This window comes from Schistosoma mansoni, chromosome 1, assembly GCF_000237925.1.
Source record: "Schistosoma mansoni strain Puerto Rico chromosome 1, complete genome".
NCBI classification, from domain to species: domain Eukaryota; kingdom Metazoa; phylum Platyhelminthes; class Trematoda; order Strigeidida; family Schistosomatidae; genus Schistosoma; species Schistosoma mansoni.
This window is the reverse complement of record NC_031495.1, coordinates 54,671,305-54,699,051: the sequence shown is the minus strand read 5'-3', so window position 1 is coordinate 54,699,051 and position 27,747 is coordinate 54,671,305. Positions and strand designations below refer to the sequence as shown.

The 27,747-nt window shown below is 37.9% G+C and overlaps 2 protein-coding genes across 2 annotated transcripts; both read left to right on the top strand.

Annotated features, from left to right (window-relative positions):
* Positions 1–5,998: 5,998 nt before the first annotated feature.
* Smp_063550 (hypothetical protein) lies at positions 5,999–6,247 on the top strand (the record flags this gene model as incomplete). Its single annotated transcript, XM_018794885.1, has 1 exon — positions 5,999–6,247. One exon carries the CDS (start codon positions 5,999–6,001, stop codon positions 6,245–6,247), a length of 249 nt encoding a protein of 82 aa, XP_018649253.1.
* Positions 6,248–21,821: 15,574 nt separating this feature from the next.
* On the top strand, positions 21,822–26,645 carry Smp_063540 (hypothetical protein). The gene is made up of 3 exons (XM_018794884.1): positions 21,822–22,316; positions 24,422–24,638; positions 26,096–26,645. Exons 1-3 carry the CDS (start codon positions 21,849–21,851, stop codon positions 26,146–26,148), a joined length of 738 nt encoding a protein of 245 aa, XP_018649252.1. The 5' UTR covers positions 21,822–21,848; the 3' UTR covers positions 26,149–26,645.
* The last annotated feature ends 1,102 nt before the right edge of the window (positions 26,646–27,747 follow it).

Genomic DNA, 27,747 nt, shown 5'->3' with positions numbered 1-27,747 from the left:
AGAATACAACTGTATCCGAGGCGAATAGAGCGGGATAATTCTTTCAGCATACGATTGTCGTACTCAGTGTCTTCAGTGAGCTCACTGTAGACTACTCCAACTAGATACCTCGAGGTTTTGAACAGTCTTACTGAGTAATAGGCAGACTCATAAAGATCGATAAACTCCTCAGTGTACACTTGGTGTGATATCAAGCAAGATCGTTCGTACAGGGCCACCTCACTCCCCACTCCTGTTTCTGCCGAGGACCCTCGTTCATACTTCACTGCTTGTCTTTATTTGTTTATCCGCTTGAAGACTGTCTTTTTAAGGGCTTCCGACATTTTTCGTACACCTGTCAATGGAACGATGTTGCTCGGCAAATCCTCAGCATTCACGCAATGTTTGCCATATATCCATCTGCGATCCGGTTTGCTAAGTCTATTATAAGCAGTTACTGAAAGATCTGCGCATGCTTTATGAGACCAACCTTTGCACTTGTCACAGAGCATACCATAGGTAACAGTAAAACGATATGCAGGTCACTTACATGGATTTTTTATCATCACAATGAAATGTGAGTTATTAGATAGATCCTAGAGAGAGTTTACGACCGTAGGCAAAAACAAAAAACAATACACTGCAAACGGATAGGACATAAAAACTGGTGATACAAATGTTTAGGATATACTTAGACCAGCTTCTGTGTGAAAAACTGTGGACACCGAATAGTAAGCTGGAGCAAAATCATAGTTAACCAATAGCTTTGGTAGAACTCAAAAAGAAAAGTAGTATACTGAACGTTTAGCCCAGGACAGATTCTTCGGATGGGAAATAGTAATTTTGTTGCCTAAGGATACAGCAAAAGCTTGACAAATGCAAATCACGTTAGAACTATACTTCCATCACAGTTACTGTAATGGAAAGAACATGCAGCATTTTATTGGACAGTATCGTCACTTGTTTCTTTCTTCTCCCTGTATTATATTTCAACCTTTATTCAGGCCCCCCTAGGCCGCACCTTATGTTCTTCAGTTCTCCTCGTCTGAGCATCTGTTAGATGACTTTGTTTGAAAACTTGCATTTTATTACTTTGTTTTACTGTTGCATATTGCCCAACCATTAACAATAAGGTCGTACGTGACTAAACTCAAGGTCATGATGTGGTTTGGTAGTGGCTGTTAACATTTGACTATCTGCTTGGTAAGGTTGTTGGAATGTTACGGATACATATTTGATCCCATTTCGTTGGGAATATTCTTCTTGATTCTCAGACATCGAACCATTGTTTATCAACTGTTTACTTTCTTGTTTAGTACGTTATTTTGTGTTAAAGAGACCCTTGACTGTATAACACAGAATGCACCGTCTGAGGTATCCTATAATTTGGATGTAACTTGTTCACCTTAAATTAGAACTGTTCAAAGTGAATGCAGAGTTTGCTTTTTATATAAGTTAGTAAGATTCGCCCAAAATCGCGTTCAAACCGAATATTGGCACCTCGGTCGTTACGGTCATTGTCAGGAATTCTCTCCTCAGTCAGGTTCCAATGTCGCACATGTAGTCCGGAGGCTCGGTTGTTTTCAAGGAACACGGATATAACTATATCGTCCAAATGTTAACATAAACTTAAAATCTGTTCATTGTGACTCAGCACCAGTGGTAAATCAGGGGTTAGTGAAAAGAAACCAAGCAGTTTTTAAAGAGTAGAAGTAGATGCAAGCTGTAATAATTGCTGTTAGTGACCGGTATTATTATTGTTGGTGTTTTTGGAATGAACTGTTATATCACACTATATTAGTAAAACACTCTGTATGACTTCTACTTGTGTTATCTTGTGAAGAAATAGATCTCGGATTGATACTTTTGACAACCGTGGGATTCGAATCTTATTCAAATCCATTCTCTGGGCAGCTAAAATTCCAAGATGATTAATCAAAGTCATTTTATTTTGGGACTTGAAATGATATCGTGAGAAGTGTTAGAAATCATTTTCGTCATAACGAACTCGAAGGGCCATAGCTATGCGATAATTTTACCGTGACATTTGGTGTATTACCCGACTATATATGTGAAGTCAAACAAATTATTTGCCTCACGTTAACTGTTCCTCCCCGCGTATAGTCCGCTGAAGAATGTATGACCCCGGCGTATTCAAAGTTTGGCGATCTTCCACCAACTCCGGCCGAACTTCGTAGTTGTTCTTAATATCCAACTGGAAGTAAGCGTGCATTTATCTAAGAGTTGGCATTATCTGGTGAAGGATAAGATGGCCAAATAAGTAACGCGCTTAATTTGCTTTCGATCGACAGGAATATAACTCAACCTGCAGCTATTCTACGGCTAGTGTCGGTCCAAAGACAGGGGAAAGGAATAGGGTTGAGCATGAGGTTAGCAGCACGATTCCGTGGATAAAATCTTGCTAAAAAAGGCTAGCCAGAATAAACAAATCAAACCATTCGAACTCCGTCATGGCACTTGGACTATCTTTTTTCGGAGGAATCATGACGCCTCATGGTGAAAGTTGATATTCTTCGAAAGTTTACGAGGTTGATGACATGTCTAACAACCAGAGCAACATTTATTATAGGTACATGGAATATCTGGACAGCATGGTAGACCTAAATGTTTAATAAGATAGCTGCAGAAATGAGGAGGTACAACTTAGCGGTTCTCGGAGTAACTGAAACATACTGGATACAAGTTGGACAGAAAAGGATAAATTCCGGAGACATTGTGATGTACTGTGTACACGAAGAGGAAAATGCTCCACATACACTCAGGGAATCGCCATGATGCTGAACAAAGAAGCACGAAAGGCATTAATAGAATAAGAATCTCATGGATCCAGAATCACCGAAGCATCACTCAAAACAAAGGAGAATGGGATCACAATGAATGTTATCAAATTTTACGCACCCGCCAATGACAGCAATGACGACAATAAAGATCAGTTCTACTCGAGGCTGCGATCAATTATAGAAAAGTGATCAGGAAGCGACCCGATCAATCTGATGGGAGATCTAAGCGCCAAAGTCGGAATGGACAACACAGGATATAAAGATATAATGGGACGACATGAACTGATTGGGAGAAAGGAATGAAAATGATGACGGATTTGCAAGCCTGTGCGTATTCAACGAATTGGCTACATGTGGCACAATATTCTTACACAATCGCATACACAAAGCTACATAGATATCACCGGATCACAGTACGGAGAACCAGGCAGATCATATTTGCATCACTAAGAAATTCACAAGGTCAACGGAAGACGTGAGGACAAAGAGAGGAGCTGACATAGCTTCGGATCACCACTTGGTTGTAGTCAAGATGAGACTGAAGCTAAAGAGACACTGGACAACTGAAGGAACAGCATTACAAAGGTTCCTTCGAGATACTGACAAGCTCAACCAATTCTAGATAACTCTCGACAACAGATTCCAAGCTCTAGAGGATCCACAGAAAGAAGAAACTACTCTGGAGGACAACTGAAAAGGGATCAAAGAACCAGTAACTTCAACGTATCAGGAGCATTATCATAAGGAATGGATCTCTATGGGAACCCTGGACCCTGGAACTGCTGAATAGACCAGCCCCACTGAATCCACCGGATATCGAAGCAGCACACACAGACCTCCTTATATACGTCACTTCACCAACGATCCAAGAAATCAGGATGGCCATCAGACAAATCAAGAGTGAGAAAGCAGCAGAACCTGACAATATACCAGCCGAGGCACTGAAGACAGACATAAAAGAAACTGCACACATGCCCCACGCTCTTTACAGGAAGATTTGGAAGGAGTGACAACAGCCAGAGACAGACTATAAGGAAGGATACCTCATCAACATACAAAAGAGGGTAGATCTGAGAAAGTGTGAGAACTACAGAAGCATCACACTACTAATGCTACCAAGAAGAGTTTTCAACAGGGTGCTGTTGAAAACGATGAAAGATTCAGTAGATGTCCAGCTTCTAGATCAACAGACCGGATCCCGTAATGATCGGTCGTGCACGGGCCAAATCGTAACACTGCGATTCATCGTTTGACAATCAATTGAATGGAACTATTCACTATACATCGACATCCTTGACTATGAAAAAGCGTTTAACACTGTAGATAAGAGGACCTTACGGAACCTTCTTCGACATTATGGTGTACCTGAAAGGATCATCAACATCATACAGAATTCATACGATGTACTATAATTTCACATTCTAGGGGGATCATAGAATTCAGTTGGTTATGTGAGTGCAGCTAAATGATTTTGACTTCACGGATGATCTAGCTCTTTTATCTTATAAAAACCAACAAATTCAGTTCAAGACGGTCATTATAGCAGCAGCCTCAACATTCACAAAGGGAAAAGCAAGATCCTCAAATACACCATGAAGAACACCAACCCAATCATACTTGATGGAAAAACTTTGGAATAGGTGGAAACTCCCACGTACCTGGACAGTATCACCGACTAATCAGAGGGATATGATGAAGATGCAAAGGCAAGTATTGGAAAAGCAAGGGCTGCATTCCTAACGTTGAAGAACATATGAAACTCAGAGCAACTCACAACCGATATCAAAGTCAGAACCTTCAGTACGAACGTCGATACAGCTCTACTGTGCGAAGCCGTGACGTAGAGGACTACTACAAACATTATCAAAAATGTACAGGTATTTATACCATTTGTTTCAAAGAGACAATCTGTCCATCAAGTACATAAGGTATACTGAATTATCATTTGATAATAATAATAATAATTTATTCTCAAATATGCAGTTAGTGGAATGGTTCCTTATAGTTCACAAGATTCGAGTTTGCCCTTGTTTCTATTACGGTTTATATGGGTGGCTGCTGCTCATAAAATGTTTAGTGAAATACTTTGTTATGATGCTAATGTAGTCAGTTATCTCAACACTACAAATAATCAGAATCTCTCGTTGTCTCGAGTTTAGCCGAATAGTGGTCCACGCCACACAAAAATTCAGAAGAATTCTTTTTAGATAAAGACAGTTGTGAATTCTTTTTCGATTTGAGACTAAACATCCGTGTATACGTCCAATTGTGTGTATGCTCCCATGGGTTATAAAGTATACTGTTTAATGTGGGATAATCAGATTGCCCATGTTACGTGCTCTGATATTGTCGTTAGTCAAGGAATAGCTTATCTTGGGGTGCACGGATGCGTTGTGATAAACAAACAAGAGAATTACCTTCATATGTAAATGTTCTGAAGGTAAATGATTTCCATTCAGCTTACTTAGACATGATTTTATTTGTTAACAGCATTATTATCAGGAAAGCTTTCGAATTGCTGTCTGTTGATTCTACATTTAGTCTACTCGAAAATCCTGTGGATAATTCGTTTGCATCTATGATTTCCATTCCAAATAGGGTCACTGTTTGGCGAGACATACTACGTAGAGAAGAATGGATGTTGATTATTTCAATACTAGCGCAAAATAGAGACTTAAGTCACTCTTAACGACTACCCTGATATTCCCACGGTAGCCAATAGTTACGCAGTTTGACTCCCCCTCATAGAAGCCCAGAGTTGTCTGCTACATATGTTAAACTCAAAAGCTGTCTGGTTTGCAAGCAGATGTTCTTGTAATGCGAGGACAAATCAATGGCTGAACTACACTTCATGTTGACTTACGGCGCCTCCAATAACTGAGTGACAGAGTTACATGTTTTCACCAAGATAACATAGTTTCTACTAATTGAACCCGCTTTAACGGTTCTCCTTTATTTGAGAGCAAATAATGACATATTTCTGACAAAGCATGTACACATCTTTTTTTTCCAGCATGATCAATAATTTACAACATTGGCTTAGAGATGGGATACTACCAAAGTAGGGTTATTAAGTAAATGAATGAAAATAAGTAAATGAAAATAAAGGACGAATTTTGCATATTTGTGTGGAAGGAATTTCTACATCAAGGAGCTCCAGTCGATAGTTATGGCTTATACGAAGACGCATTGTTGCTCCTAGGTTAAATGATGTGTTCATGATAGGTGTCTATGGAGAAAATACGAAGTTAGCAGAATTCAACGAAATAACTGCAGACACCATTTCTGAATTAAAAGAAATAGATGTCGGTCTGTTTTGTGGTAATGTCAAAAAATACGTAGCTGTTAAGCTGGTTTCCGTGATATGTGAAGCACTTGCTCGTCCTAATGTTAGATTACCAGTTAATCACAGTGAGCAAGCACGTTGCGATAGGTATGTTGTATTTGATCGGCACCTTGCCGGATAGGTAACTCTTCCAAATGGTGAGTATGCATTGCGAACCGATAATAATTTCCGTCAGCGGATTCAATCATTTCGCCGTCAAGACCATTCCAATTTCGAAGGGCTTCCAATTAATATTTCCTCGACTTTGTCCTTAGATCCAAAGCACATGGTATACTTAGATGTGACGAAGAGACTAATCAATCTGTGGATAGATCATTTTCACCAAAGATTAAGAAACATGAACAAATATGTAATCAGGGATGTAAATACGTTGATGTCAAGTTGTATAGCAAGTGCTTCTTCGGAATTTCAGTGTAAATGTCGCACACTAGACTTCGCATGAGTATGGAAAGCAAAATACTGTTGACTGGTTATTCTATATTTAGGCTGTGTAATTCATTAACATTGTTTATCACAACCTTTGTACCTTAATTTTAAGCATTTAACACCAGCGGCATATTTGTAAGAGCATTCAAGATTATATAACAGTGCCACAGGATCGACCATATTTCATTTACGTAATTTTTTTAAGGAATATCAGTGTTGTTATGGACTGGAAAACAGTTCATAATGTACATTTTGTGAGGTACCTTCCTGATGACGTTCATTCACATGGCGTATTTATCCGAGTGCAGTAAATGTTTATTATTATTGTTAATATTATTTTTATTATTTATTTTTTTTCTGATTTTCCTTATTTATTCATTATTATTTTTTAAATTATTCGTTTATCTAAAAAGTCTATAACCATTACACTATTATGATCATGGTTAGACCCTTTCACTATGTGTTCATTTCTTTTCTCTTTTTCCTTGGTTTATTTATTTTTCCTTCTAAATAAATATTGTTCTTAAGATTATGAAGTTTTGGATTAAGACAATAACATTATACATATTGATTATCTTTTGCACTTAATTGAAACTTTCACAGCATCACCCCAAACAAACACTTATTCTAACGTCATATCTTACGGCAATGATAAATTATTTGCGGATTAATTTATCGTGTTTTATTTTAATTTTATTACTCGTTTTGCTATATATACATAGTTGTTTATTCTTGTTCTGCGTTAAGATATTTACTTATTCCGCGTCTCCTTTATTTCTATTTTCTTAGTTTCATCCTTTCCTCCTTCAAAATCAACGCAAAATTCTTGCCAATTACACAGAACCTGATTTATTATTATTATTCTATTATTAATATTTTGTTACGTCCTTGAATCTGTCTACCCACTTTAGTGCCGAGTATAACTTGTCTAATGTAGATTAAGACCTTGACCCGATAGGATGATTGGCTTAACCTTGAGGATAGTATACGTGAGTTCGAAGTGGGGGTAGAGAGACGAAAACTATTCTGTCCCTGATTGGCTGGCAAGCACGCGAGAGAGAGAGAAGACAAAGACAGCCGGAACACTAATCACTTTATTCCAACCCCGATCTAGCACTCGAATTCCCAATTTAGATTAGGGTGAAAAGTTACATGAATAAGTAGATGAATAACCTGACCACAACGTACAATAATTAGGAAAATACAATTATGTCCAAAACTGGGGGATTGTAGTAGAAAATAGAGTACAAAAGGTCACGTCTAAATTACAATAGCTTTAGAGCAGAAAATGCTGTGGAAGTGAATTATGCATCAAAAGAAAGCTTATGGTCTGTAGAATAGGCTAAAGGCAAAAGTAAATGTTACAGTTTTACAAGCTTTGAATTAAATGAATTAACGTCCCAAAAATAGCTTCCGTAATTTGTTAAGGCTTCTTGTTTCGCGGTTCACATCATCTTCCCCCCTGACAAAGAAAGTGATGTTATCACTGCCATTGACTGAATGCATAAGTGAAACTGGACGGAGTTGTGGTCATTGTAAGAAAAGGACCAACTGGTTAACTGGAATAAATGAAAAAAAAGAAAGCGGTTAGTCACTAAATACGAGTAACAGCTAAGATATCATCACTGATATCTCCCCTCAGAAGTATATGCTCTTTTCTTTGGGTCCACCTGCAGAATATCAGGTCTTCTGCGTTTTCATAGTGATCTCGTAATAGGATGTTGTTCAGGTTGCACAGTTTTTTTAGTTGCTGGACTTCCTATGTCGAAACTGTCCAGGAAGACTTCCCACATTGAGCACATTTTCTCGGTTTTTTGAGGAGTACCAGAACTTTCCAGTATGTGGTTAGCGTGACGTATCCACTTTTGGCCCTCAACCTCCACCACATACATTACATTCCCTCGTCTCCCAAGTATGCGTTCACTGGTCCATTGTGGAGGTGAGTATCGGAAATCACGGACGTATACTTTTTGGTTGTCTCGGAAGATTCTACTTTTCGCCACATGATGGCGATTAAATTGAGATTCTATCTTCTGGTTTCTTCTTCCTACACCATTTTGCTTTGGTTTTATGGCATCGAGAGCAGTTTTAACTTTTCTCATAGTTGAAAGCGTGAGTCAATTGAAGCTAGACCACCATGGAAAACCTGGAAACACTGGATGGCCGTTTCGTCCTATTACGGGACTCCTCAGCAGTGCGCATCCACGAACCCGCTCTCGCGAGATTCGAACCCAGGACCTACCAGTCTCGAGCCGAAGCCCTTAACCGATAGACCACTGCAGAAGTCTGAGAAAATGGAAGAAGTAAACTGAGTGCCATTATCTGACACGAGAATATCTGGGACTCCGAAACGAGAGAATAACTGCCGTAACTCGATAATAGTCTCTTGCGACGTGATTTGCTTCATGGGTAGAATCTCTGGCCACTTTTAGTAGGCGTCGACACAAACGAGGAAATATGTACCTTGAAATGGGCCGGCAAAATCAATGTGTGTACGAGACCAAGGTTCTTTCGGGGATGGCCAAGAATTGAGTTTAGCTTTCCGTGGACATTTCGAGGCTGCAGCACATTTTCTGCACGCACGCACTAAATCTTCGATGTGTTCATCAATGTTAGGCCAGTGTGCATAAATTCGAGCAATAGCTTTCATTCTTCCAGTACCTGGATGAGCTGTGTGCAGTTGTTTCAGAACGAGTGAGCGTAGGTTACTTGGAATTACTACGCGATCAGTGAACATAATACAGTCATTTACGATGGATAAATATTGGCGTCGTTGATAATACTGTCTTAATTCATGAGATGTTATACGTGGGGGCCAACCACGCCGGATAAATGTAGCTAGTTGCCTTAAGATAGGATCACGGAGAGTGTGATCAGCGATTCGAGCAGCTGTCACTGGAAAAATTAGCGTTGAATTGAGCAACATGCTGCTTACATCTTCTTCCACTGATATAGAAGCAATGACAGTATCTTCATTTTCAAGCTTATGATTTCTTATTAAGCGCGATAGTGCATCAGCATGACCAAAGTCAAAGGTAGATTTGTATTTGATAGTGAAATCATAAACCAACAACATTGTAGCCCATCGTTGGAGGCGATTTGCAGTATAAACTGGTATACCTTTCTTAGATCCAAAGATCGATAATAGGGGTTTATGATCAGTAAATAAGGTAAATTTTCTACCATGCAGCATTTTGTGAAACTTCTTAACTGCAAAAACTAGTGCCAATCCTTCTTTCTCAATTTGGCTGTACTTGCGTTCTACCGAAGTCAACGTTCTGGAGGCATGGGCTATAGCTTTCTCTGTGCCGTCTTGAAACCGGTAAAAACCAAACATTTAAATTGATCTGCTGTAATTTCATTTATTTTAAAACGTTCGCATTCTTTATTTACTTGTCCAGTGTATGTGAGATAATCATCAGATAAGGATTTTGATATTTGAAAACACTGATAACGGATGCTGAATAATGAGGATTGTTCACCAAAAATTTTGGACAAGGTTTGAGCTGTCACATCAAAAGATAAATCTCGCGGATTTTGTGGCAAAATGAAATTCACATATTTGTTATATTCAAGTTTTCCGAGTCTTCTCAGGAGTAGGCGAACTTTGGCTGCATCATCAAGATTTGAGCATTCGACAAGGAATGTGTCTTCGAAACGACGAAACCAGGAATCGAAAATAATACCAGAATCGGGATCATAATTGAATTCAAAAATAGAATTTGCGATGCTGTCATATTTATCTGACTGAGAATTTGAAGATGAATAATAATAATATTATATTTCTGCAATAGCAGGTGCACGCCATTTTTACAGGCATGATCTACAATTTACAACATATACTGGTTCACAGTATGCATCCTGAGCAGGGTTGTTTAGTAATTATAATCTATAAAAGTTGATAGCAGTTCATTCGTTCAGATATAATGTGTTTTCATAAGAATAGTTTCCAAAGGGGCATAGCGTCCACGTTACATACCAGATCCAATCTCGACAAAAAGTGTAATAGGGTTTCCGTCGTGCTAAGTATTTATGTAATGCAGCTTTTTTAAGTTTATTGTTGTTATAAAGTAGGCTTGTGGGGCGCCTGGTTCGAGCTATGACCTCGGGAAAGCGCGTTCGTCGAGCTTGTTCCAGATGTCCGAAGTTACATAGCTTCACCCTCAGAGCAAGATTCTGGAGAGAAAAAAAGGAGAAATGAGAGCTTCTGCATCAACGCATCTAAAAGCTTCATTTGGTTTGCATCATTCTGAGCTTGCTGAATTTGTAGAATAGTTTTAAGGTCGTCCAAAGAAACAGACATTTTGATTTGGATCAATCAATATTTCAAAAAAATCTCCGTCGCCACTTTTGTTACGTCCTTGAATCTGTCTACCCACTTTAGTGCCGAGTATAACTTGTCTAATGTAGATTAAGACCTTGACCCGATAGGATGACTGGCTTAACCTTGAGGATAGTATACGTGAGTTCGAAGTGGGGGTAGAGAGACGAAAACTATTCTGTCCCTGATTGGCTGGCAAGCACGCGAGAGAGAGAGAAGACAAAGACAGCCGGAACACTAATCACTTTATTCCAACCCCGATCTAGCACTCGAATTCCCAATTTAGATTAGGGTGAAAAGTTACATGAATAAGTAGATGAATAACCTGACCACAACGTACAATAATTAGGAAAATACAATTATGTCCAAAACTGGGGGATTGTAGTAGAAAATAGAGTACAAAAGGTCACGTCTAAATTACAATAGCTTTAGAGCAGAAAATGCTGTGGAAGTGAATTATGCATCAAAAGAAAGCTTATGGTCTGTAGAATAGGCTAAAGGCAAAAGTAAATGTTACAGTTTTACAAGCTTTGAATTAAATGAATTAACGTCCCAAAAATAGCTTCCGTAATTTGTTAAGGCTTCTTGTTTCGCGGTTCACATCATTAATCACACAGAACCTGATTTATTATTACTATTCTATTATTAATATTTTACTTTCCTTTTCCTTCCTTTCTCAAACATGGCAAATGTAATGCTTACATTATTGAAAATTGTGTATTATTGCATTTTTGAAGAAACCCGAAATGGTTTCTTCACAGTACTTATGTATCCATCAGATGTTTGTGAATAATAATAATAATAATAATAGATTTTCCGCCTTCCTATTCGAGTCTTATACGAGGCTGATTAAGAAGTCAGTGCAAAGCGGGTACGATGTAGCCAGGCATGTAGCTCAACGTTATGCGGAGATATCTTACTGTGTCAAGCTTCAAGCTAACATACCGGCTACTACTATAAAAGCAATTGCTAAGTCAAACCCGGAGAAACAAGCAGTTATACTTAAAAATACTGAAATAACTTCATTTAGGCTGAATAATGTAATACTAATACATGGAAAGCCTGGCCTTGTAACTGATGTTAGGAAAAATGGACTAACAAAATGAAGACTATTCACAATCCCACCTGGTTAATTCGACGGGCTGTTCCCTTATAGTGACATAGGAACAGTTATAAGTTCGGTAGTTAGTCATGAACATATGTGGGCTTCCATCAAGAATATTGACTGTAAATGTATTGCTCTTAATTATGTTAATAATATAGTGGTTATTCCGCTGCAACATATGTTTTTGTATGTTTTTTAGGTCCTTGATAATTATAATAAATCTTTTTCTTGCCATGCCCTGAGTTTCTGACTTGTATGTGAAAATCTTAAAGTGTATGTTGTGAAAGCCTGTCCGATTTTTATAGTTACTTATGATTTAGGACACAACTTTAGGTGCATCCACACTCTTTGTTGACGCCAAACTAGAAAACCCTGTATCAATTTAAATAAGTTCCCTGAAATCTCGATATTCATTGACTTAGATAACAGTCAGTTGTGAGGAACTTTGTCAAAAGCCATATCGATGTCAGTGCAGTCCATATCTATAGGCATATTTTGATTTTTAGTAGCGCATCAACTATCATGGGCTACTAATAAGTTTGTGTGAAGTGAACAACCTTTTCTGGGGGCATGTTGCTTTTCAGTAAGGATCCAGTTTTCGTCTAGACACCTAAACAACCCCTTTCGAATCAACTTTTCGAAGATTCCAGCTACCATACTGGTCAGGCTTACATGTTTATAGTTATCAAGTTCCTGTCTCGTACCTGTTTTGAAGATAGGACTTACTATGATGTTCTTCCAGTCCTTTGATAATCTATCTTGGCTTACAGATAGATTCAAACATATGTCGAAGGTATTCACAACAAAAATTTTCCTATTCGTTCAGTAACCTAGAATGCACTTTATTGGATCCCATCGATTTGCTCATGTCAAGCTTATTTAGCAGCCTAAAGAAATTGTGTTCTTCAATGGTCGTAGTGTTTAAAATGCAGGTGTTGAAACCGTCAAGCAATACAACTTTCACCTCACAGTTTGTACAACAGTAGACTGAACCAATCCTCAACTCTTGTCCTTTGAATTTCACTCAACAACTAACCAATTCATGCTTTCCATTTTATGGAATGTGGTTTCAATAATGGTTAAGGGGATAGTATTTCTAATGAATAGAGCTACTCTTCCTTCTTGAAGCTTTTGGGTCCTGTAGGCACTTAACAGTGCAAAATTTTCAAAATCAAGTTTCCTATTGTTTGATGACTGCGACAGTTTTTGTGACAGCGACTACGTCTTGTTAGAGTCTATTTGCTCACCTAGTTTCGACCGCTTGTTGAGCAAGCTTCAGGAACTGTTGTGACAGATCAGAGAAACACTTTCATGGCTTTGTGGTGCGCCTAAAAAGGCTTCAAGACTATTTTCTATCAAAGACTTAGCATCCAAAAGTTTGCCATTCCAAGGTCCTTTTCACTAGCGTCTAGACTTTGTTTTAGTCCTTTTCCAGCTTCTCATATGTGAGCAGTATGTCTCTACTGACAAAAACTCCTGACCTGTCCATTCTGTAATGTCAAGTCCCTTTCATTGGGAAATTTAAATGTCACCTTTAATTTCCTGGTTTGAATTCGTCTCTAGTCTGTTTGGCTACTTGCTCTACAAAGCCTCACTAAGGTCACCCCGTAGATATCTTGAGATATTAGCTGGTTAAGTAGGTATCTAATCAACTCAGTGTCATGCTCAAAGCGAGTTTTGGGTTCTGAGGTTTCACAACTAATGATTTGGAGACTGGATTTCCTTTAACGACATTAGGTTGCTCTTTATTCTTAGTTTGTACCCATTTACTAGCTTTCACTATAGTAGATATTACAGCCGAGTTACATAGATTGTGAGATTCTGGGTGATTTTTAATGACTTAGGTGGGCAGTTTTTTGCATTTCCCTGTTGAAACAGTCCTTATCCTACGATTAGGTTTTCTAGACGTTTCCGGACTCTGCCATTTAGAGACGGGAGACAAAAGCCTCCTTTAGCGAGTTTTTCATATATAAAACTATATATGCTGACTGACACGAAACTGTCATGGTAAAACCAGTCCACGAAGCTTCAACAGAGAGTTTTGACGTTGTAGTTTATAATAATAGAAAGAACCTAGTGGCGCCTCACTCTCTCTTTACGTTACAAATAAAGGATGGTCTGGTAGGCTTTCTGTGTTTTTAAACTGTCTATCATGGTCTGCAGCTAAATTTTCTTTGATATCAGATGTCTATTGCTTATAAACCTAGAAAACGTATATGTTTTATGTACTAACGATCTAACCTCAATACACTTGAAATGAAAACTTAGCTACCAATTTTAGGATAATTAGTGACCAGGTCACTATTTTGGAAAGCCGTGAAAGCACATTTTAGGAGATCACTGTAGATGTTTTCTAAATGTTTCTGCACAAAAATTGGCGTTATATATATATGTTTCTGAGGAACCAGACCTCATTGAAACACATCCCATTTTTTCCTGGCTAAGTGGAAATATCCCTCACACTGCTTTTAGTAAGTATTTTTACAAATTGGGTTTCCTCAAAGGGTTCATTATAAGTAATTGACAGACATTAGAATACTCTTATCGACAAATTCATATATGTAGAAAGTGTTTTGAAAGATCCAAACATACTTCTCGTAAATGTCTTTCACATTTGTTAGGAAGTCCATTTCCCTTACTAGCCTATTTCTGCGGTAGTATTCCATAGCCCTTTGGGGTTGTTACCTCGGACCACTGCATTACTTTGAAAACATCGCACTATGTGCTTCAATCATAAATGGACACCAGTTATTTATTTATTTATTTAAACACATACATATTGGTACAAAGGGGCACCAGATGCATATGCGCCACACAAAACAATGAAAATGGGAAAAGAAGAGGGAAAATGCGTATATCTAGGGGAGAAAAGGATGAAAAAAGAGAAGAGTAATAATGGGGGGGACTGAAATGTACAACCGGAAGACTCAGTTAAGAAAGTTAGAACCACTCTTTATGAAGTAAAAGAAGATTACAGCAGGATCGCCACTGGCTTCTATTCTGAGCCATATCTGATAACGTCTCTAGCCACTGTGTTGCACCATCTCTCGGACCCCAGCCAGGGAGTCGTGAAAGACCACTAGAAGCCAGCCCTTTGCAGCTTTCTTTCATACCACGACACCATGTCATACATTGACCACCTCTCCGCCTTTTCCAATCAGTCCCAGCGTCGTCAAATAATTCACGACGTGGGATTCCCTGGGACAACATTCGTAGAACATGTCCAGGCCACCGAAGTCGGTGTTTCAAGATGGTGACACCAATTGAATTATCGTCTCTGCGCCCGAACACACGATGCCGAACCTCTGCATTACTAACATGGTGTTACCACTGAATGTCAGCAATCCTTCGGAGACAACGATGATCGAACACAGAGAGTCGTCTAACATCCTCAACTCGGGGAGGCCAGGTTTCATAAGCATAGAGCAAAACTGCTCTCACTGACGCGTTGTAGATCCGACCTTTTACAGCCAGACTAACATCACGAAGGCGCCAAAGATGGCCCAGATTGGCATAAGACGCTCTGGCTTTCATTATACGTGCATCAATCTCATCACTCACGCCGCCACCAGCACTTATGCAGCTACCTAGATACACGAACTTTTCAACTACTTCAATCTGCTCACCATCTAGGGTGAGTACAGGATGAGAATCCTGCCAGTCTTGTAGGAGTACCTTGCACTTTGAAGGTGCAAAGCACATAGCGTACCTGCGGACACTGATTGCCAACTGATTAAGTGCGGATTGCATGCCTTGGGCATTATCGCACAGTAAGACAATATCATCCGCATACTCGAGGTCGAGAAGTCTTTCTCCAGACAGCAGAGCTGTTTCCAAAATGTCGTCGATGGCAAAGTTGAAGAGGAATGGTGAGATTGAGCAACCCTGCCTAACCCCACTGCTTAAATGGAACAATGGAGAAAGGTGGTTGTATGCCCTCACTCTGCCTGAGGTGTCCGTATACAAGGCCTTTAAGATGTTAATAAACTTCTCAGACACATCCTTCCTCAATAGACAATCCCGGAGAACAGTCCTGTCCAACGAATCGAAGGCAACCCTGATATCAAGAAACACTACGATTGTTGGCCTGTGATAAGTATGACGGTGTTCTTACATTTGGCGGAGGGTGAAGATATGATCAACTCATCCTCTACCAGAACGAAAACCAGCCTGCTCCTCGCGAGTCAATCGTTCTTGGGTTTTAAACAACCTATATATATATATATATATATATATATATATATGCAGAAGTAAAGTCAGGCTATTAAAATTTTCCAAAGTTTTCGCGTATATTTTTTCACATTTTCATTGCTTGTGAATTCACGTTTGTATCTTCTTTTACTTCCATCGTATATTTAAGCGTAAGTTGTAGAATCTATGATTTTCTGGTATTTTGAATAGAAATCTAGATATTAGGAGTTTTCTTACCATTTCCTAATGTTGGTTCTTCTAGTCACTATTGCCAACCTCATTATAAATGCCATAATAAGTCCTAAAGTTAATATTATATTTAACCAGTAGTCATGTGACCTAGATTGTAGTCCTAAGTAGTTCCATTTCACAAGTTAGCCTCAAATTTTTCGATCTCATGAGGCCTTGTTATATCCCGAAGAGAATTACGAATGGTAACTTTTGAGGACTATTTATTGGTCAATATAATATGTATATTTCCTATTGTAATTAACCTAATCATATTCGTTTCCTCTTATCACTAACTTTATTTTGACCTTTGAACTATTATTATACGATCCTTGAGTTATCATCAGTTTATTGATTACTATTCACAGCCACATTCGGCTAAATATTGTACAAATGTTATTATCTATTTTATGGGTCGATATGGTTTGTTTGGTTGGTATATAAACTCAGTATGTTTGAAATACAAGGATTCATACAACTGATGCTGTTATTGGTGTTTTGGACTTAACTGGCTGGGCTAGACAGATCTCAGGATCGGTTAGCACTCTAGACTGCTCGTACGGTTTCGTATGTCACTGTTCCAATCGATAATTCGCTGCTCCCTAATTGGCGGTCTCATCAAGTCACACATCGCCTAGGCATCCATTCGGCTACAAGTATAACAGGCCTCCACAATACACCCTATCCCGGGAAAAACACGTTATTTCTCTCTGTTTTCATTAGGATTCTTTAAGTTATTGTAGGTTTCTCCATTATTTTCTTGAATTGCTTAGAAAGGCAGGGGATGTTTTTTAGTAGTTACTGACTGCATACTCGTAAAAAAGTATTTGGTGAAATTACAATTTATGGACGACCTTTGAGCGACACCAAAGTGATCTTGAGAGTGTCCACCTACTTATTTATTTATTTATTTAAACACATACATATTGGTACAAAGGGGCACCAGATGCATATGCGCCACACAAATCTCATTTGATTTGTGTGAGGGCTGTGATACTGCCCAGGTGCCCAGACTGGAGCAGGGGGCCACACCCTGAGCCTTTGACCTGAAGGTCTAATCCACAAGGCAGTGGAGCATCGTAAGGAGATACAGTCCCAATGTAGCCGGTCACCAACGATTAGTTCATGTGCCATTTGTTCCTTCAGGATACTGGAGCCCATGTGCACCATTTTTTTGGAATGAGGGTTTTCCAACTCCCCTAGGTGGACTCGTCATGTCCACCAGTCAGTCAGCTACAACGTAGGACCAGGCACATATATGCATCGGTCCAAGTTTCCATACCTCGTTAGCACAACAAGATCAACACCGGATTCATAGAAGTAATTAATTTAGTGGTAGTAGTATATAAAGAAAGGTTGTATATTAGGATATAGTATAGGAAGGAAAAAAAGTTATGAAGCAATTTTAATCTCAAGGTTTAAGGGGAGATAAAGAGTGTATACACCTACGCCATTGTGATCCATTCTGAGCCATGTCACACACAGTCTCCAACCATTGGTTACGATAGTCACGCGGACCCCAACCAGGTAGTCTGCATTTACCAACACGGCTCAGACTAGAAGTTAGTGACTTCAAGCACTGATGCCATGTTTTGGTTTGGCCGCCCCTAACTCTCTTCCAACCATCCCCAATACTAGTCAGCATTGCGCGTCGTGGTAATCGATGTTCAGGCATACGTAACACGTGGCCCAACCATCTCAGTCGATGAAGATTCATGACCTCATCAACTGATTTACCATCATTCCCTAATACCCTGCGTCTAACCTCACCTCACTATTACTTACCCGGTGATCCCGGCAGATGCGAGCAATATTTCTAAGGCACATGTGGTCAAATACTAGTAACCTACGAGTATCTTCTACTCTTAATGGCTACGTTTCGCAGCCGTAAAGTAGAACAGAACGAACTGCTGCGCAGTATACTCGTCCCTTAATTGATAGATGGACGGATATCTCACCTTCGTCATAGGTGACGTAAATCGGCAAAAGCCAAATGAGATTTTTGAATCCATGTATGCACTTCGTCAGACACCAACCCATTAGGGCTGATCAGACTTCCAAGATAAGTGAAGTTGTCCACGCGTTCGACTACTTCACTCCCTATCCTTAGTTCAGGTGTTGACGCATGCAAGTCCTGGAGTAACAATTTACATTTGGATGGGGAGAAACGCATCCCAAACATCCTGGCATTATTACTCAGTTCTGACAGAAGACTCTGCATTTTGCCAGCGTCTTCACCAAACAGAACTATGTCATCTGCGTATTCTAAGTCGATAAGTGAACCTCCTGGTAGAAGATCAATTCCTGAAAATTCAGTCGACGAGTGTTATTTCCAGCAACAGGTCTATAATGAAGTTAAACAAAAATGGGGATAGTGGACAGCCTTGACGGACACCACTTGAGGTTGTAAAATCATATGACAGTTCGTCATAAGCTCTCACTCGACTAGTTGTGTTCGAGTAAAGAGCCTTCACAAAGTTTATGTACTTCTCAGGTACACCTTTTAATGACAGACACTGCCACAGAACCTCTCGGTCTACAGAGTCAAATGCTTCTTTCAAGTCAAGAAAAACTATCATTGTCGGACGCCGATAAGCATGTCTGTGCTCTAAAACTTGACGAATGGTGAATATGTGGTCGATACAGCCACGACCAGGTCTGAAGCCAGCCTGATTTCCTCGTGTTTGCAGTTCACGAGTCTTAGTTCGGTGCCCGATAATTATTGAGGCTAGTATTTTAGATGCTATGTTAGTCAGACTAATCCCTCTATGGTTATCACAGGATGATTTTGGCCCCTTCTTATATATTGGGACAATCAGAGATTGTGACCAGTCAGATGGGATTACGTCCGTCTCCCAGATTTTAGCCAGAATATTAGTCAACCTAATCGCTAAAATTGGACCACCATATTTAAAGACCTCTGGAGCCAATCCATCTGGACCAGCTGCTCTTCCTCGTTTCAGATTACTTATAGCCTTTTGAACTTCAAGTAGGGTCGGGGGACCTACTTCGATGTCCACCAACCCGGTTAAAGCGCCGGACATTCGCTTTTCGTCCTCTCAATTTCGTAAACAACACCCCCGCCACGAGAAGGCAGTGAGTAGGACTTCCCTGGCAGAGGCTATATATTCTCGTGGCCATGTGAGAGCATTTGGAGAGGGAGAGCGAACTCTCCCCACTCTCGACCGTACCAGGGCATTTGGGGGCCACCTACTTACCAAGGTTAAATGAAAGTTATAAAGCAGTCTGAAGAATAAGGATTATGATTCACCGCTGATGGTTATAGTCAGGAATTAGATTTACGGTTTTTCATCACAAACTGACATCAGCTTAAATACTAAGACTCTATTTGGTCAAATGGGTGAGTGAATTCCGCCCCGAAGTCCAAGACCTGTTATCCTAAATCTGATTAGTTCGTTCATAAATCATAGTCTCGCCAAGTATTTTTTTACAGCTGCTATATTCTGAATTAAAGATGCAGAACTAGTTTGAACCCACCAATTTATTGTAAATTAAAGACTAAAACTGTGGTCGATGGAATGCCAATAATAATATAAAAACCGTAATGGATATTCGCCATTTTACCTTATTTACCGCCATTCACTTAAATACGTGCTCATCGGATGTGTGTTTTAGTACTAACTTGTACTCTATCATTAGACTGGTAATGACGACAAGCATGGAAGTATTTTAAAGTGGTTGAGTGGGTGAATGTTTGTGTGTCATTAGGTGTAAAAATTCTGAAAGATTTTAAAACAGGCATGTTGGGGAATTAATATCGTTGTCAAAATTACTCAATACTAACCAACACTTTACCACTTTATAATACCTCCATGCTTGTTGTCGTTATTTTACTAGTCTTTAATACGGAATAATGTACATTGGTTACTGATAATTATTACTGTCCTCCCTAGGTTGTAGGCTGCTGACGAGAATCTACGAAGTAAATGAACTCACTTTGCTCTGTTACTCTTGTTGTTCTTGCTTCGTTCAAATTTACCAATGGGAAGGATTGTATGGAGAAATTAACAAGTTGAAAGTCGGAAAAATGTAATAGTGATGGTTTTTGTTACTTCCTTTTTCTTTCAATTATAGAATAAGTAAAAACGAAAATATATCTTTATTGACATTCTTTTGGATAAAAACGTAAGGCGTATCTTTCACTACTGTTACTTAAAGTACGTTATATTGGGTTCGATTACGAACAAACTTGAAACGATTTACTGTCTGATTTTATGGACTTTTCAAGTAGGAGTAAAATAGAGAAACCCCAGTGAAAGAATAACAGTAACTTAGAACGTGGGAGGGATGGGTATATGTTGAAGTTACCATACTTTCTGGTTTCTTTTGTGATTACTCTTCATTTCTTTTAATTGCGCCACTCTGAAATGTAGCAACTTATTTTATTTATGTCATTGATTTATAAAGTACATGTTTGGGTACTTGATTCTCAGAGACAACGTTTATTATACTACCTGGATCACCCAAACTATATTAGCTGAAGTAGTGTTCAAACCTGGGGCCCATCAGTTCTAAGTAGAGTACTTTAACCATTGAGCCACCACTCTACAATAGCATTTTGGATCACTTCAGGGTTTTGATTGGTTTTGTTTTGTTTGATTCAACTGGTATTACTTGGTCTACTGCGAAATAGTATGCTTTTTTATCTTCTGGATATCCTTGCACTTAGTCATTACTCTTCTACTTCTCTTAGAATATTTTAACATTGAGTAGTAAAACTTTTTTATGTTCCAGATAACGGCTTTGTCAACATATTCAGTAGATAAATATTCCGTTTTATTTGCGATGTGTTATTTCAAACATCTATTTCCATGTTATTGATTTTCATTTAGCTAAGGGCTTCGTGAATATTCGTCCAAGTTAAAGATTCTTTTCGTTGTGAGGTGGGAACCACAAAACAGTAGTCAGTTATAGATGTCATGGGGTCCGCTTTAAACATGTACTGGTCTCCTTTGCCAAGTCTGGGAACTGTTTACTTCAGGTTTATAACTTATCATCAGTACTCACTTGTGACTGCATATGGGATCCAACCTAAAACCTTCAGCTTTTGTGGAAGAGGTAATACTTTTAGCGTACTGAGTTGAAGTTCGATGGTTTACACTTTGAACCTCGTTCAGTTTGCAATATGGTTGAATCACTATCCAGTCTCATCGATGATTGTCCCTTCAAATTGGTTGTTCGTTATAAGTTACTGATTTAAATCCAGTATAAGTATAGTTTGTCCACTATTTATTTTATTACCTTCCGTATATCGTGCTTTTAAGGCCCCATTCTTAGTTGCAAACAAAGTTTCCAAAAGCTTTAAGTACATTTGATTGGTAATCATTGTTATTGTATTCAAATATAAATTATGCTAGCTGAATTTAACAGTTTTGCTTTTATTTTTTCTCTGTATTATCTTCACAGATCTCATTATTCTGTTAGTTACATATGTCATTAAAGAAACCACCCAAAACATTGTACGTACCACCAGCTTTAAGAGCGAACAAAAGTGCTAGCGAGGTCAAAAAAGAGTCATCCTTTTTGGAATCTCCAATATCACATGCTTCTGTGGATGACCAAACTGATGTAGAACAACAATTAAGATCACTTACACTTTCTGACAGCTGTATTGATGACAATGAATGTGTATTCAAAAAAAAACTTTTTAATCAAAAGCTGTCACATAATGATGGCAACAGTGAACCAGTCATAAGGTTGAAAGATTTCCAGCATATTTTAGAGTTATATAACTTTCCAAAAGACTTTCAAAATTTTCACTTGGAAGCGGAACTCACAGGATTTGAAGATAGCGGATTTTACCTTAAGTGGGTCGATGATACTCATTGTTTAGCTGTATTTTCTTCAAATGATGAAGCGAATCGTGCATTGGCTCAAATATCAGGACTTTTCATGAAGGTATACCATTCTTTACTACTTACCTTCCTCTATATAAAGTTACCGATTTTTTCAGTGTTTCTTGAACTTTTGTTTGAGTTTATCCCTTTATAATGTAGTTTAGGTATTAGAATACAAGCTATAATAAAATCTTGAAGTAAAATAAATTTCCTGTCAATAAGTTAGATTAGACATGTTTTGCTAACCGATAATATAGTCATATTTTGAGATTGTGAATACTAATTATGGGTAAATAAAGGTGGTGCAATTAAACAGCTAATTACAATATCATGTACTGGGTTTTTTATGTGAATGGTTTATCTCAGACAATACAATTAAGAAGAAATCGTTCCTAAGACTCTTTTATGGATTGAAGCAAACTTAGTCCACTAACTGTCAGTGTGTTTCCATCAGCATCGATCTATTCAGCACAAAATTAGTTTATTTTTAGTGTAGGGAGGGGCTTTTAGGTATTACTGAATTGTCAGTGTACATTATTGTATTCATTAATATACTGTAATTTTATATTTAAGTTGCAGTTGCTCAATCCGATAAATCTTACAATTAATAATGGTTAAATATTTGATGTGTAATTTACACGAACTGGGTCGTAAATTCTTCTGTGGTGTCTACCAAGAAGAGCTTTTGTACAAGATTTCGTCTCTCTATTGCAGTCTATCTGAGGGTAATCATCGATGTGTTGTGTATTATTCGTCAGATTTGTTCGGATAACATAGATCCCTGTCCTTATTAGAAGAATCTCTATTGTTCGTAATTTAGAAATACAAAACTCAATCGTAATTCAAAATAGTCGTGGGGGCACTGTCTGTATTTAAGGAATTAGTGAAAGTTCTTGGTTTTCTAAACCGAAGTAACCAAAGCAGGGTTCGAAGTCGAATTAACATATATCGGATCTCGCATGACTAGTTTTCTATCTTTTTGCTGTGTTCATTGGTGTTTTGTGTCGTGTATGTAACATAAGAAATGTCTCATGAGAAGATTAACATAAGTCATTAAAGAAGTACAAAATAATACAATTTTACCACAATAGATAGTCTGTAATTAAAACAAGTTCCTCCATGCTGAATAGAAATACCACCCTATGACATGGCGCGGCGGTGTAAAAAAGGTACATATGACTGATATCCATTAGTCCATCAGAACTCACTGATCAGAGTCCTAAAGATGATGCAGTTTAGTAGCTTGGGAGATTATGAGATGTCTCAGAATAAAAGCCATTGACAATCCTGCTGTAGTTTTATTTCACGTTCTTCATTCTAAAAATAATAATAACTTGGACTGGAAAAACTGGTTGTATTTCTAACTGAATTGTTTCTTTCATTATATTCTATTTTAACTCACTTATTTTTTCGGATTTGACTCCTTTTCCTTCCCCTATTTCTTCACACATTCATTCCCTTGTTTTGATGCCCACGTTTATTTTGCTGCCTATTTCTACCAGTGTTTATGTGTATCAAACAAAAAAATAAGTAATGCTTCAGAATTCAGGAAACGAGAGCAGTTCGCTGTATATTAATCCACTGAAAATAGGTTCATAAACCGTCTCATTAGTGCAGTGCTACGTGGAGTGAGCTATAACCAAAAACTAGTCAAATGCACATCAATGAATAAATAAAAGACGGTCAGAGTTTTTAACTGTAATTATAAGTATTAGAGGCAGTAGTTGACCTTAGTTTTGATATCCTGGCCATTTAAAGCTCCAGTGGTTATTAACAGTAATAGTTATCACTCCGTTAATACATGTAAACCTTAATTATTCCTCTTATCCATATTATTATTTGGACTTAACGTCTAGATTTGTCGTACCAAACGTTTTTTGTGGTCATTTATGTAAATATAAATAAGTACATGCATTTAATGTACGTGAAAGCTGGCTGGATAACTGTTGAAGAATAAGAATGAGAGCTTCTCTGCTGCATTTGTCCAGTTTTGTCTGTTATGCATACTATTACAACAACACTGATTTTTGTGTAACGTAAAATATTTTGGATGTTAAAATTTATCTCTTGTTGTTATCATTCACGTTTACTTACTGTTGGTAAGTTTTTTTTTTACTAAATAGTCTGAATTTTACAAATATTTTAACTAATTCGTTTCATCTTTAGGCTCGTAAAATTAACGACGCCTCTTTGGCTAGTAAGTTGAAGATTGCTCGTTCACCTGGTGACTGGACTATGCCGTATAAAAAACGACCAGTTACGACTAGTTCAACAGCTCGAAGACTAATTTCCAATCATTTGGGTATTGTTCCTACTAAAATTAAATCTCCTGAGGAAACTATGAAAGAGGAACAAGATAAAGCTCTCTTACGAGAAGCACGTGGTAAATTATACATGTGTTTTCCGCATTATTTTTTATGTTTAATTTTCGTGATACCATTAGTTTTTAGAACATTATCCAACGATAAGCAGAGATGGATAGTGGCTAGCAGTGGAATCCAGGACGCGCGTTTCGTCCTATTTGGGACTCGTGAATTAAGGTATATCGAGGCAATACGCACAGTATGCACATATGCCAATTAGAGACTGACCAGTTGCAGTCCGAAACACATCGATGGGAAGATCCAAACAAACAATACCAAGTGAATTATCCAACGATGTTTTAAATCTGGTGTTACACTTTACAAGTAATTTTAGATTTCTGTGTTGAACAGTCTTAGTCAATCATAGATCGGAATGTTTATTTTCGTTTCCGTTTAGAATTCGATTAAGATTTGCTAATTATTCAAGTAAATGTACTAAAGTTCTCATTTTTATGTCGAGATCAGATATGTTAACATAGAAAGAAACCGATTTGCCCACATAAATTACCTTTTATTACTAATAAGCGCGCGAGAAAAAAATGTATTACCTAAATTTTGTGCTTTCAATTAAAACTGTATGGAATGATTTTCTAGATTTTTCAACTATTCTTATTTGCCTGTTTTTGTATTTAAGGAAGATATCGAGTCCCCATTTTTCATCGTCCTTTTTGATCATCATGTACATGTATACTTTCAGTAGGATATATTTGGCTTTAGTTGAGCACTTTTAAATACATATAGGTATGATAGTTCAATAGTTTCATGACATATGTAAGGCTGTGATATCTTTAATAGGAACATTGCAAAGTGTTACTTAAAACTTCACCGAATTCTTCACGGTTTGTTGATGACTCTTCATAATCAATCCAGAAGTAGGTGAAATCTAGGTTCAAGGGCTTTGTTTGTTGTTAGAACCTACTAATTATTTAACACCGAATAACAGAAGATTATAAGGTTGATATCCATGTATATGTCTTTGGTATAATCCCATATATTACTTGTTCCATTTGGGAAGTTGAGTATAACATTTGTTTCGATATTATTAACTATTTCATGTATATTACGAAATAAAGGATGATAATTCTCAACATTTTATCACTCGTTAATCATTCTGATCCAATCCCAGTTAGTTATATGAAGAAAGACAGCATATGATCAGTAAATCTCAACCGTTCATTTGTTAGATACGTGTGTAAAATACTCTCTAGGTAATTTATTAAGTAGTGAATGGAACTTTTAAAGTTCAATAATCTAAAAAAATAATTAGCGTCAGTCCTTGCACATAATTTACTGTTACTATTTATTTATTTCATTTTCAATCGTTTGTCAAATGAATCATTAGTTTCATTTCTCCAAGAGTTGATCATTACACCAGTTTAACTCTAATTCTAGTGTTCGCTCAGATATACTTATATGTGATGTTTTCTAAAGTGCATGGTATTTGATAACTACTAACTTTTGTCCTCTTATGTTTCAGCTCGCGCGGAAGCTATTCGTCAGGCACAGAAATCTCTATGGGAAGACGATTAACATGTCAATTACAATTATATTTTAGAATTATTCCTGTAAAAAGTGATTTTTTGCCTTTGGAATCCTTTTTATTTATAGTGAGAAAAAAATATCTTTGCATTTGACTAAAAATTCATATCATAATCATCAGGTAGTATCATGAGTAATATCTAACTTGTTTTTTTCCAACACTGACTTGTTAATTTTTTCATCTTTCTACTCTGTCTATCTGTGTACATGCGAACACTTTATGCCTTTTCGCTTGTTTAGTGTAAATTGAATATGGCATTAATAAATCATGGTACTTTCTTCATCATGTGTATCTATTTGACATGTTTCTTGTTATTTTTGCAAATCATCTAATTGTATTTTGAATATGTTTCTCTCTCTTGTTCTATATGTGGGTCTATGGTAATTTGTTATTTTCTGGTGTTAAGCATGCTTTTTTTATTTCACTAGGCGTCGGATTATTTTTTTGGTTTTTACTGAACTTAGAAACATAAAAAAATATGACAGAGCGTCGCCATTTTTCTTTTGAACATTTTTGCTGGTTGTAAGAGAGCTAGGTATAACAATTCAGTCAGTCATGTCATCTACAATGTAAGATCAGGCACATATATGCATCGGTCTAAGTTACCACACCTCATTAGCCATGTCACACAACCATTGGTTATGATAGTCGTGTAAACCACAACCAAGTAGTCTGCATCTATCAACATGGCTCGGACCAGAAGTTAGTTACTTTAAGGATGCTGTGTTTTGGTTTGGTCACCCCTAATTTTCTTCTATCCGTCCTCGACACTAGCCAGCATTGCGTGCCATAGTAATCGGTGGTTAAGTATAGGTAATACGTGTCCCAACCATCTCAGTCGACAAAGATTCACAACCTCATTGACTGATTTAACATCATTCCCTAATACCCTGTGTCTAACCTCACCTTACTATTACTTACCCGGTGATCCCGGCAGATGCGAGCAATATTTCTAAGGCACATGTGGTCAAATACTAGTAACTTACGAGTATCTTCTACTTCTAATAGCTACATTTCGCAGTCGTAAAGTAGAACAGAACGAACTGTTGTGCAGTGTACTCGTCCCTTAATTGATAGATAGACGGATATCTCACTTTCGCCATAGGTGATATAAGTTGACAAAAGCCAAACGAGCTTTTTGAATCTGTTTCGTCAGACATCGACCCAGTAGGCTTGTTTAGACATCCAAGATAAGTGAAGTTGTCGACGCGTTTGACTACTTCACTCCCTATCCTTAGTTCAGGTGTTGACGCAAACCAGTCCTGAAGCGATAATTTGCATTTAGAGAGGGAGAAATGCATCTCAAACATCCTGGCACTGTTGCTCAGTGGTATCAAAAGATTGCATATTCTAAGTCGATAAGCGGACCTCGTGGTAGGAGATCGATTCCCGGAAATTCAATCGACCAGAACGTTATTTCCATCAGTAGGTCTATGATGAAATTGAACAAAAGTGGAGATAATAGACATCCTGTATGGAAGTCGTGGGTGCTTATAGTTAAGTATGGACTGACGAAACAAAATGCTATCAAATATTTCCATCTTCGAATATTCGTTTGCGATGAAATCTACCATAACATTGAAAAATCT